A 12,613-nucleotide genomic window follows, 5' to 3' on the forward strand; every position below is an offset into this window, starting at 1 on the left:
AACAAAATTGTTTGCTTAGAAATGTATGTGTTTGTGTTGTGTCATAATTTTGTTTACTACTTTGTACTTGTTTTGTTATTAATCTTTAAAGTTTTTACAACAATGCTAAGTTTTTCTTTATAAACGGTACCGATTGGTTGCCAGTAGCAACAACTAATAACGAGCTTATGTTGGCAGGAAACCGTCGAAATTTTAAAAATTTCTTAAAGAAATTTCTCCGGTGGCAGATGTGCAAATAAATAGTTGCAGCAGAAGCAACGTATCATTATCGTTTTTAGCAGATATTTACCGAATTTGTTTTAAAAGACATGGGTTCAATTGTCAGTTTTAGTAATAGAATAGAAACATAAAAAAATGCGTATTTTATTATTTCATCGTTTATGTTACGCTACAGTGTTGCGTTTTATAGTATTTTACTAGTTAAGTTATGAATAATGTTTCAGTAAAGACTTATGTAGTAAAACGGTTAGACAAAGAAGAAAAAAACGTGTTTAGTTTACTAAACTTGTGACTACTAGTTTATTTTTTACTTACTAGAAGATTAATAATATTCAGACTAATCATAGAAAAACTAGTGAAACTTTCAATAAAGTTTTACTAGTATAAAGTTTTTTACTAGTATATTTGTTTAAACGATAACAAAACTCAAAACATTAACTGTATATCATTTTATTAATACAATTAAAGTATCTTCTGTAAATTAAAATTAATCCTTTGTTTTCTTTTATAAATTTAGTTTGCTTAAAAGTAGTATATTTAATGAAAAGCGATTAAGTAGCTGAACTAAGGTGTGTAAAAGTTATTGAAATTTGTTATAAATGTTTTTTGTTATAGAAATTTTATCAAGATAGCTGAAAGTTTAACATTTTTTTTAGTTCTAAGAATAAACTGCTTAAGTTATGTACTGTTAAATAAACAAAACTTGTAAATCATTATAAGACAACAACTTTTTTTTCTCGTACTTGTCTCGTTTTGAAGATAAAGAGTAAAAAGTTTCAAAATGAAAAACTAGTTAATTTACTTGTGAATGGCAAAGTAGTCTGTAAACTTAACTACGTTTTTTTTAGCTTATAGTAAACTTATCTTAAAATTCGTTGAAAATTGACAAAGTTTAAAGTTGTGCAACATAAAATCGGGACATGAGATGAAAACGTCTCAGCAGGACGTCCAATGTACAGGAATTCTTCCACCATGTCAGAGACCACCAGAAAGTCAGGACACTTTTGATTGGAATAATTTTGACGACTACTCGGTGGGCAGCAGCTCCCTGGGCTACTTTTCAAATGAGTACCAAGAAAGGGGAAGTACCAGAAGCGAGCTGAGCTTTCACTCGAACTGGGAACTAGTTTCAAGCCAGGGGATGACCCCAATGTCGAGCCGGTCAAGTCAGATTGTGATGAATGGAGATCTTCAAAATACCGACAAGCAAAAAAGTAATAGAAATAAGATATTTTCTCTATAAAGTCTTTTTTTTTAATTTTTAATATTAAACAAATTTTAAAATAACTCAGTTGGACATAACTATTGTTTACATGTTAGTTAATGCGTTACTTTGATGTGTTTAGGTATGAACATTATTTTTCTAAGGTTGATTAATTTTTAATACTTCAGTTGAATGCAGAAGCTGTCTAGATATGAATCTGAGAGATTAACAATCATTTAATAAAATGATATTAATAGTTTTTGCTAGTAACTTGGCTAATTAATTATTTTTAATTTGGTTTAATATATTAAAATGTATAATTACTTATATTATAAAATTTAGAAAATTAAATATAAGAATACAAAGAAACTAAACTGTTAGTTTTGTCATTTCATTACGAGTAAGACACATCTAATAAGTAAAAATTTACAATAAATTACCAAGGTTGGTGCTCATATTTATATTTTTATAGTTTTTAGTTTATTTAAAATTAAACAATCTAAAATCTTTAGGTCTTGTTACCAGAACTTGTATGGGTTGTGGTCACCTGATCCATGGTTCCTACATCAGCACCTTACAGGGGGTCGAGTGGCATTCAAAATGTCTCAAGTGCGCCGCATGTGGTCGCAACCTGGCTGATATGAGAACCTGCTTCATCAGGGACAACAAACCTTACTGCAAAAACGACTATTTACAGTTTGTTTGTTTTAAACAGTCTTATATATAAAAATATAACGTATATAGTAATAGTATTACAATAAAAGTAATTAAAATTTTCTAAGAAATTAATTCGTAAATAAAATTTGTAGTTAAGTCTGTTGTAATAGAATTTATAAACTTAATCGAAAACATTTTTCTTAATTCAACATTTATGCATTTAAAATAAAATATAAAGTTACATTTAAAAAATAATATATAAGATCATGTCTAATAAACTTAATTTAATGATAGTGATAAATTTGATAAAAAACGCAATTTTAAAAGATTAAAAATTACGTATAACCGGTTGAAATAAATTCGGCAGAAATACAAGTATGAACTTTTAATTCTGACACTGTTGATAGAAAATACCTTTTAAGTTTAGTTTGTAAATTTTTTGTTTGCAAAAAATAAAAAAATATTTAAATTTTTCCATTTGTAAAGTTGATTTCGCTTGTTGACCTAATAAACTGTCGGTTCGATTAACTCACATGTCAGATAAATAATTAAACGATCGGATAACACCACATTGTTTTGTACATCTTTTGACTCAGTTAAAGTGGTCGTTAAAACCAAAAATAATAAAAACACTGTTTTTTACTAATAAATTAATTTAAATTAATTTAAAAAATTCTAAAACAACAAGTGTCAAAAAATAAATTTTAAAATTTTAAAACGTGTCTTAAAGTAAATTAAACTAAATTAAAAATTACAATAAAAAGAAAACTGTGTTTAAATTTACTAAAAGTTAACTGTAACAAAATTTTGATATTTTAAATATTATAAATTTTTGACTTTTGTTTTGATAAGCACTGATATTATTTTTATTTTAAACGTAAACTCTTAACTTAAACATAAAAATTAGGTTGACAAAGTGATTAGGCAAAGCAGGCGGTTAAAATCAATAATTTTATTTTAGTTTGCCACTAATTAAACTTTCGTTCTTATGCTTAAACACAAGTATATATAACTAACTAAATATAGAACGCAAGAATTATAATTTTTAACTGTGTTATCTCAAAAATGTTAATCGAATTACTTTTATACATAAGTATTTTAAAACTTTGTGAAATTTTTATTTTTTCAAGCTTTTGTAAATAATTTTTGCATGTTAAATATTAAGAAAAAAAGTTTTAAATATAAGCAGTGTATCTTTATTCATTTATTATACTTTGCAATATATATAACACTAAAAAGATTAAAGAAATGGTTGGTTTTTTAATTAAACACGTTTTGAGTACTTTGAATTTAATAGCACATAATCATCAACAAGTAAAAATATTTTAAGGGAAAATGATTATGTAGCATCATTATTGGGCTCATAATTTTTTTTTCGGTATAAAGCAACTCAAAAGCGCATTATAAAACATATTGAAGGACTTACTAATGTTTTATTTATTCAGTTATGGAAAATAATCAATTTTGTTTTTGATTACTAACATATCGTATCATCACTTAGATAAAAAGATATTTATAATACTTGAAAGTAAGTTGTCATTTGAACTGATACAAATTAAAAGTTTCCTTTGCATATTGTAAAGCTGCAAGCTTAACTATTTCACTGTAAAGTTTATGACGTCATAACCAACACCGAAGGCTACTTAGCAGAGAAAAGTGCTCACTTAACTAATATTTGACAAATTCATTTTCTTTTAGAAACAGTTTGATTTATGCTGCTTGAGATCCTGCCATATTGCCAATTAGTATGTGTGAAGATAGTTATGTGACAATCGATGGTGATTGCTTATAAGCTGTTGCTAGTTTGTCGTTTGCAGTTATCGCTCTTAATATAAAGCCAAAATATCGTTAAACACACCTTTAATTAATTATAAAAAAGTGTAGCAGTCAAATGGAAACTTATAAAAACATAGTTCAAAACTGTGAAAATATGGAAAAATATTTTTATTATTAGTCAAACAACCATAAACACCATTTTACAAAATTACGTTACTTAAGTTTTGTGATAGTATTTCTGTGATAATTTAGGTATAATTTAATTAAAGGGAAACTTTAAACCAAAAACCGTATTCAAGCTAATTAAAAAAAAAAGTTAAAAAGCATAAAACTTTTAGTTTTGATTTTTTAGGACATCAAAAATACTTATAAAATACGTTTAGTAATGTTTCATAACTAATTAAAGCCTCTAAAACAATCAATAAACGGTTTTTTATTTGCAACTCAGCTGACTCCCGTCGGAAATTCAAATGACGTCACTCCAAAATGACGTCATGTCTGCTAAAGGTCGTAAGTTCAAGTTTACGAAGATTTCCTATATGCTAGCTTTGTGATGGCGTAATCAATACATAAATATCTACAAGCGAGAAAAACTCGATACTTTTTATAAGTTAAAAATAGTAGAGTAGTGATTTTTGGAAGTTAACTGATAAGAAGTTTTTTATTAGTTTTCATGCTTTTTAATACATCAAAAAACAAACCAGAACTATTACACTAACACAACAAGCTCGAACTACATTAAAAATTTGAAAAACTTTTTAAGGATTTGCTCAAAATTTTTATATTCAGTTATACCTCTAAAAATTCGAAAATAAATAGGTAGAAGCCGCGAAGTAACAGGATTGTAATAACATAAAATACAAGAAATTGTGGTTTTTGTCCGCTTGAACCGAGACAGTCGACATATGTTATCGACTGCAAATAACTCTGCTTACTTATCACTGATTTTACATCTCTTTTTTTTTATTCGCAGTTAACGGAATATCAATTTTTTCACACTACAACTTTTACAAAGCTTCGAAAAATCAGGTAGAAAAATGCGCATGTTGCAAAACAAAAGGTTTTTTTTATCTGATCTCTAATTACTCATGAACTTACTTATTTAAAGAATCAAACCATGGCCCAAAAAAATAGCTTTGATTATAAAGGGTTCGTTTTCATATGTAAGATTAATGGAGATTTGATTAATTATTAAATAACTTCCTTATAAAAAGCTTGAAGATAAATCTTGTTATTACGTCATAATAGTGTGGAGGTCAGCTTCCACGTTGTAATGCGGATAACGTCACATCAGTAAGATTGATTTCTTTCACATGCGGACTGCGACACTTGTGCCTTCAAATACAAGCATAACGACACAACGAACTATACAAAGTGACAAAACTTCACGGGTGTAGTAAAAATGTCGCCATTTGATGCAGCAAGGAAATCCTACGGGAGCTCATTGTCAGGAAGCTTTGAGCAGCGCATAATAGCGTATTGTTACGTCATAATAGAATATTAAAGCCTTGTATTTATTTCACTTGACTGGTTAACATTAGTTTTTCTGAGAGTGTTAATAATGAAGTTTTAATAACAAAAAAATATGGAACATTTAGCGCCCAATTGTAAAAACATTTAACAGCAAAAATTTGGAAAAACACAATTAACCTAAATTTACACTTCAAAATTAAAATTACTTAAAAAAAAAATTTAATATAAAAGTTATCAACTTGCTGAAAATTTGTAGGTTTGTTTTTAAATTACTTGTTACTAACAGCATTAAGACCTAAACTTTTTGATAGATTCTCAAGTTAATATGACACCAATCATGTCTATCAAATAACGCTTATTACTGTATTAACTGAACTGTAGAACGTCGTTTATTTATAAAAGAAAAACATAAATTTTATGGACCTTCCAATATTTATTTATTTTATGTACAAAAAATTGTATATTTTTATATTGTGTCTATAAAACAGCAATTTTAATATCAGTTTACGAAACGCTTTAGCTTTTATACTTGCAATTAGAGCTTTTTAAAAGCAATTTTATAGCTATTTTTATTTGTGTTTTTATTGAAAAATTCCAAAATATATTTTTCAAGAGTTACTAGCTGCATGATCAATATTTACAACTAAATTTAAAATTAATCATTTATTTTTACTTTTCAGCTTGTTTGCGCCAAAATGTGCAAAGTGCAAACTTGGACTGGTCAAGGGAGACCTGATGATGTCAGTCAGAAATAAAAAGTACCACGTTCGGTGTTTTAGGCTAGTACTAACAATTAAAAATTATCTTAATATATTGTTTGTAACCCACAAAACAGTCAAAACTTCCGTAATGTGTACATTATTATAAAAAAATTGACCAAAATCAAAATGATTTCAAAACAAAGTTTTTTGAAACTGATTCTTGTTTTATGTTAAACCTAGTATATATAATTACTATTCTTGGAGTTTAGCATTTATGAAACTTCATTGACAGTAATTAATAAAAGTTTTTTACTATCAAACAGATGTTACGCCTGTCACAATCAACTGATACCAGGAGATTCATTCGTGTGTAACGAAGATGGAAGCATCTACTGCATAAAAGATTGTGAAAGAATTTTCAACAAAATAATAGATGACAACAGTATTATTGGTAAGCAATCTTTAATTTATATACATAAGTTATACTGTTTATTTGAATAAATATTTAAACTCTGCGTGAGATTTGTAATATGTTTTATGTATATAAACATAGTTATTAACGTTTTTAATGTTTTGTGAATTAAAGTTAATATAAGTAGCTATTATTACATTTTTAAGAATTTATCCTCTGCAAAGAACACAGTTGAATAACTTAGAATTACTTAAAGAAATTTTAAGAGTTTTTATATATTTTCAACAATCAATCTAAGTTTAAATATTTATTGATTTTAGGAACATGCTACGAAAATACTTTAAGCCATAAAGTAAGGGTTTATGCAACTTTAACATCAAATTTACCGTTTTAACCTCTCGTTTACCTCTAATGCATGAGATATTAGAAACTGAAACATAAATCATTCATGCGTATAAAATCCCCACAACTACCAGCTACTGTGCGATAATTGGATAATCCGTGTTACTTAACCTCGCACAAACAACCTTTACACTTTATAATCTCATCAATTTTTCCGTAAAATGTTGAAAGAATTACGCTTTTAATATCCATTTGATAGTTGAAACACATTAGTATTAAGAATTTTTGGCTTATCATGTTTTACTTTTTGCTGTTTAATATCCGTTTTAACTTGCGATTATTCATTATTAAGTCTTGGCTGTATTGATACCGTTGCTTTGCTTATTAAAGGTTCGCATTATTTTTGTTAATCATGATATTTGCAAAAATTTAATATAAATAGCTTAAAGTTTAAAAAAAATATTCTCGAAGTTTGGTAAACAAAGCTACAAAGTTGTTATTTCATTTTGAACTTGTAAAGATGAAACTTAAATCAATAATTTAGGTACGTTTAAAATTAATTGAAGCATTTATAATTTTTTTTATTCTTTTAGTTGTATTGGTTGTTTTATTTTGATAATTTTCGAATAAAATTTTTTTTATTTTATTTAGATAAAGTTTAAAACTTTAATTTGTTTTAATACCTAGAATCTAAGGATTGATGATTATGCAACTCACATAAGTGTGACCAAATAAAAGCTGTTCTCAGCTGACAGCTTATTTTTAAATGTTCATTACAAAAACTGAGTGTTAAATGAAGTGACTTCAGCTGTCATTCTTTAAAGTCATCTTAAGTTCCTTAGTAAGTCTTTCTAGTGAAGCCGTAATTAAAATATTAAAACGACGATAAAGTCACCTGCTAAGGCAGAAGGTTTGCAGAAAAGTTATTTAACCTGGTAAACCGCTGCAATTAATAAAATGGGCATTATCGGAACATAAGATCAACTTAAACTTACTTATACAGACGGTTGAATATTTTGCTTTGTGCTAGTGAAAAAATATCTATCCTTAGTTTCTAATAGTTTTTTTTACAAAAATATCTTTTTTAACCATTACAGAGTATTTAAGAATACAAAAAAAAAGTTTTTAGTTTTGTTCAAGCATATGTAAAAATATATTTTAAGTTTTATTTTGACCATAACATGCTTTAATCGTCAGACGCCATTTTCTACGTGAATAAAGTTGAGCTAATATGCACCGGTTCTTTTGTTTTTTTAAAGTATACTTTTTTTTAGTTATTAGACATCCATATTTAAAATAACAGATTTATAGTGCTTTTACAGCAGAGAGATAGTTTTAACATGTTCTTTCTTGTTTTAACAAAACAACTTGTTTTATAAATTAACCTACAGATAAAATCATAAAAGCTTACCTCAAGTTAAAGTCTTTTGGGCTGTTTCATAGTTACCTAAACTCTAATAAACTGAAAATTTACAGATGCCTTCCCGGGCCAAATAATGTCAGGACAGAACATCAACTCAGATCACTCAGATTGCACTAACAGGGGAGAAGACATCGGCAAGGAATCAGCACACTCAGCAAGATCGAACAAGAACAAGGGGAAGACGACGAGACAGAGGACGGTGCTGAACGAGAAGCAGCTGACGGTGCTGCACACCTTCTACGAGAACAACTGCAGACCCGACGCCATCATGAAGGAGCAGCTGACCACGATGACGGGACTTCCTCAAAGAGTCATCAGGGTGTGGTTCCAGAACAAGCGGTGCAAGGACAAGAAGATCGCTATGAAGCAGCAGCAGGAGCAGAAGGTTAGAAACGGCGAAGGAGGAGATCAGCAAAATTGCGGGCTACAAAAGCAGCAGGTTGGTTTGATGGTTATTAAGATGACAGGTAATAAGGAAAGTTTTCCATAACTATGAAATATATTGTATTTAAGATTTATACAATTACAGTAACCTCTCGCTTATTTACGCACATTGTGTCCACAGAAAAAGTGCGTAAATATATGGGAGATCGTAAAGATACGAGATGTACCAAATATACATACTATAATGGCTGTTTTTTGATATTGCTTCTAGTTAAAAGCAGACTTTCCCACTTTTATCAGTTTATTTACTTTATTTACAAATATAAAAAGAAAAGATAAAACTATACATAGATTAAGAAAATAGAATTTATATTTATATAAAGTTATAATACTAGTAGAAAAAATTTACTAATTTTAATAATAAGTAGCTTTAGTCTTTATCCTTATTTGTATGTGACTTATTTGATACTTAACATTTATATTCTATTCTATGTACTTAGCAAAATAAATTTATAATTAAGCATTTGTTTACAAGTTAAAAATGATTTTTTTTGCTAGCAAGTTTCATTAGATTACTTTTTAGATGTTTATTCATATATAGGGCAAGAGTGCTGTATTATTTGTTTGTGTTTTAAACTCTCATTATTTCATTATACTTTCATTATTTAAAATAGACATATATCTTTCAGAGTTTTAAATTAATATCGTATTGTTAATAAAAGTTCTGATATATTGAGGTATAACTAAATATTTATCAATAAGTCTAGGAACATAAGTTTACAAAGTCTAAAGATATAAAGAGGTGAATTAGCATTTAAAAACATATTTTAAATTAATAAAGTATACAATAAACGTAATTTGTGAAATATTTAAAAAAATTTTAAATCTTTTCGAATTCTAAAGTGCGTAACGTCACGAATGCGTAAAGATGCGAGAGGTTACTGTAGTGTACAAAACTATGAAGGTTTGTAATGTATAAAAAGTCATGATGATATAAATGATTAAAAAATAAAAATCAATTAAATAAGGCTGCAACTTAATTTCCTTCTGCCTATCAGCCTATATTTTCTCTGACATTTCATTCTACTTTTTACATATAATTCTAAACTATAAAAAGTTCTTAACAGTTGTCTTTAAAAAAGTTCTTACTTGAAAAGGAAACAGAGCAAAGGAAGTAGCTCATTTATTTCAAACGTTTCGAGTATGGAAAAACTGGCTTAAAAATAAATATGTTACATTACAAAGGTCAGAGAAACAAACTTTCTCTTTTTTTTACACTGCAGGTTAAGCAAACATTTCAACTGAACGTGCTTAAGTTTTGATGAAAGCATCAATCAGTGTGTAACATCTGAAACGCTGACTTTATTCTTTTAAATGACAAGCCACGCTTGACCTTTCATCTTCATACACCTTTCTTGCACGATTTTGACTGGTTTAAACTGAAAGTTTTTATCATTAAATTTAATCAACAAACAGCAAACAAAATCTAACTTTTCAAACACAAGCAAAAACAAGTGATTAATAATTAATTTGGTTTCATCACACGCGATCTGCTCACACAATTAATTTTTGCAAAAGTTTTATGACTGTTATCTAACAGAAATGAATGCAGCAAATTTGTAAAAGGTATTTAAAAACGTTAAAAACTTTAGTAGTATTCATCATAAGTACTCGTAACCATAAGTAGTACACAGTGTATAAAGCGAAACAAAGCGTGGTATTCGTCTCATACTTAAGGAGCTTCTCAGTAAAAAGTATTTTCTCTTCACTTTTGATAAAAATCATTTTCTTTAACAAGTTTGGTTCCGACTTTATTTTATACGATGTAGAATCTAATTATGTTTAAATAAAGCTTTTTAATTGAAAATGCATAAATTAACTACGTTTTTTATTTTTCTTTAAATAGTATATGCATAGAACTAAATACTTGATAAAATACTATTTAAGTAGTTTGTTATACTAAACATTTTTGTACCATTTTTTCTATTTGTATACTTTTTAAAAATTTGCAAGTGACATCTTGTATTTTATCTTTTTAATTTAAACTTAAGAATGGCATACAAAATTCAGCTTATCACATCAGCAAACTACTTCAGTAAGCTCTCAGGTATACAAAGTAGTATAAAAAGGTATAAAACAAATATTAAAATGTTTCAATTATCAAGTTTAGTTTTGTTACCTACCTGTTGTTGATGATGGCGTATTTTGCTGAAAATTTTTTTAAAAAAGTTTGCACTTTTAACTAATAATTTAAACAATTAATAGTTTTAAAATGATTTTATAAATCAAACGTTTTTCTCATTTTTTAATTTGTCTTTGTAACAAAGCGTTTTTTTCAAATCAGTTTATTAATTAATGTAAGTGAAACTACTTTTTTATGGGTAATTTATATATAGTTTTGATAACATTGCTTTCATTGTTTACATAAGCTTTTATGGTTTTTTTATGTATAACCATTTTAATAATACTTTGAGCTAAAACTACATTTTTTGATTCAAACTGATATAAGAAATAAAGTTTTAACTTACTAAATTAAAAAAAAATAATTTCTTAACAGTTAATTTATAAAAAGTCAATGTTAATTATTACCGGTGTCGTATCTGAAAAAAAATATTGAAAATAAGTTAATCTGCATAGGAAACTTCATTATAAATTTTAGAGTCTAGTTGTGTACGAAATCAGGTGATGAGATTTAAACTAAAATAACAAAATACTAAACCCGATTAGTTTTCCAAAAATGACGTTATATTAACAAGTGGATTATTACGTAACAAAAGTGTTGCGTGTCTCTGGAAATCAGCAAATAAAGATCGATAAACGTGAAGAAGATAATTTTTATCGATTTGAAAAGCATTCCATCGATATTTTATTGCACAGTAAAACGAACTATCTAAAAATTGCGAGAGTTTTGATGAGCTTAATTGTTGTAGTGCCACTACTTATAAAAGGCGGAATGTTTTGCTTTTTTTTCTAAAACTTTCTAATACTTAAATATTTTAAATATTTTCAACAATGCATATAAAGTATGTCAACTGTTTTATAACCTTTGATTAAAAACAATACTTTAAATATCCAGAAAAAATTGTCTAACTCAAATGACGGACCTAAAGCGACAAACCAAAATGACAATGGTCCAGGACAAACTTCTTTGCAGTCCACGGACATCTACATAGACCAATCAAATTGTAAGCATCGACAGCAACCGGCTTGGAAAGCGCTGAGTGATTTCGCATTGCAGAGCGAAATTGAAAAACCCCCGTTTCCGCAGCTGGTAAGTATTTGTTTTGAAATTGTTTCAAACATAAAAGTAGTTAAAATACTTTAAGTAACTAAAACTATTTTTGTTATTTTTTTAAGTTTATATCTAGCTGTTTTAATAAGTGTAATTGAACTTTTTGTAATAATGTCGCACTACTGTTTAAATTAATTCTTATCATATTAAAAGAATTTATTTCTTGAAAATGTCTTAGATTCTGTTTTTTTACTTGTTTTTATTTGATTTCTGTCAAATGCTACTTATTATTTCAAAATGTATGGTGTTCAATGAAACAAATTTTTTTCAAAATCTAATTTTAATTTGTGATTACATTACTGTTTCTTATTGTTAACTTGTTATTTTAATATAATTATACCATCATTTTTTAAGGTCAACAACTTCTCTGATCAGACTCCCTCTTCAATGTCTGATTGTTCGGAGGTTTGCAGCATCCCCTCCGTATCCTCCCACAACTACGATCTCTCCACAATCTCCTGCTCCAATTATCTTCACAACGATTCCTCACAAACCATTTGCAGCTAGTTGTGACGTCATAATATGAAAGATAAGCGGTGCTGGCACTGCATTATTTGATTTGAACATTTTTTGGAACAATTTCATGAATCTTTTTTGCTCTTTTTGTTGTTTTGTTAGTTTCTACTTTTCATTAAACATCGTATACCGCTCTTTTTATGATAGTTTTATATTGTTTTATGATTAAATCGAGTAAAAGTAGACCTTTATCGAAATAACAAAAAGATACTTA

At 27.6% G+C, this 12,613-nt stretch overlaps 1 protein-coding gene across 1 annotated transcript; it reads left to right on the top strand.

Annotated features, from left to right (window-relative positions):
• Positions 1-1,144: 1,144 nt before the first annotated feature.
• Positions 1,145-12,390, top strand: LOC145836814 (insulin gene enhancer protein ISL-1-like). The gene is made up of 7 exons (XM_082944587.1): positions 1,145-1,433; positions 1,936-2,119; positions 6,010-6,099; positions 6,354-6,481; positions 8,261-8,646; positions 11,668-11,862; positions 12,238-12,390. Exons 1-7 carry the CDS (start codon positions 1,145-1,147, stop codon positions 12,388-12,390), a joined length of 1,425 nt encoding a protein of 474 aa, XP_082800713.1.
• The last annotated feature ends 223 nt before the right edge of the window (positions 12,391-12,613 follow it).

Source organism: Thalia democratica, chromosome 5 (assembly GCF_965202585.1).
Source record: "Thalia democratica chromosome 5, ktThaDemo2.hap1.1, whole genome shotgun sequence".
Taxonomy (NCBI): Eukaryota; Metazoa; Chordata; class Thaliacea; order Salpida; family Salpidae; genus Thalia; species Thalia democratica.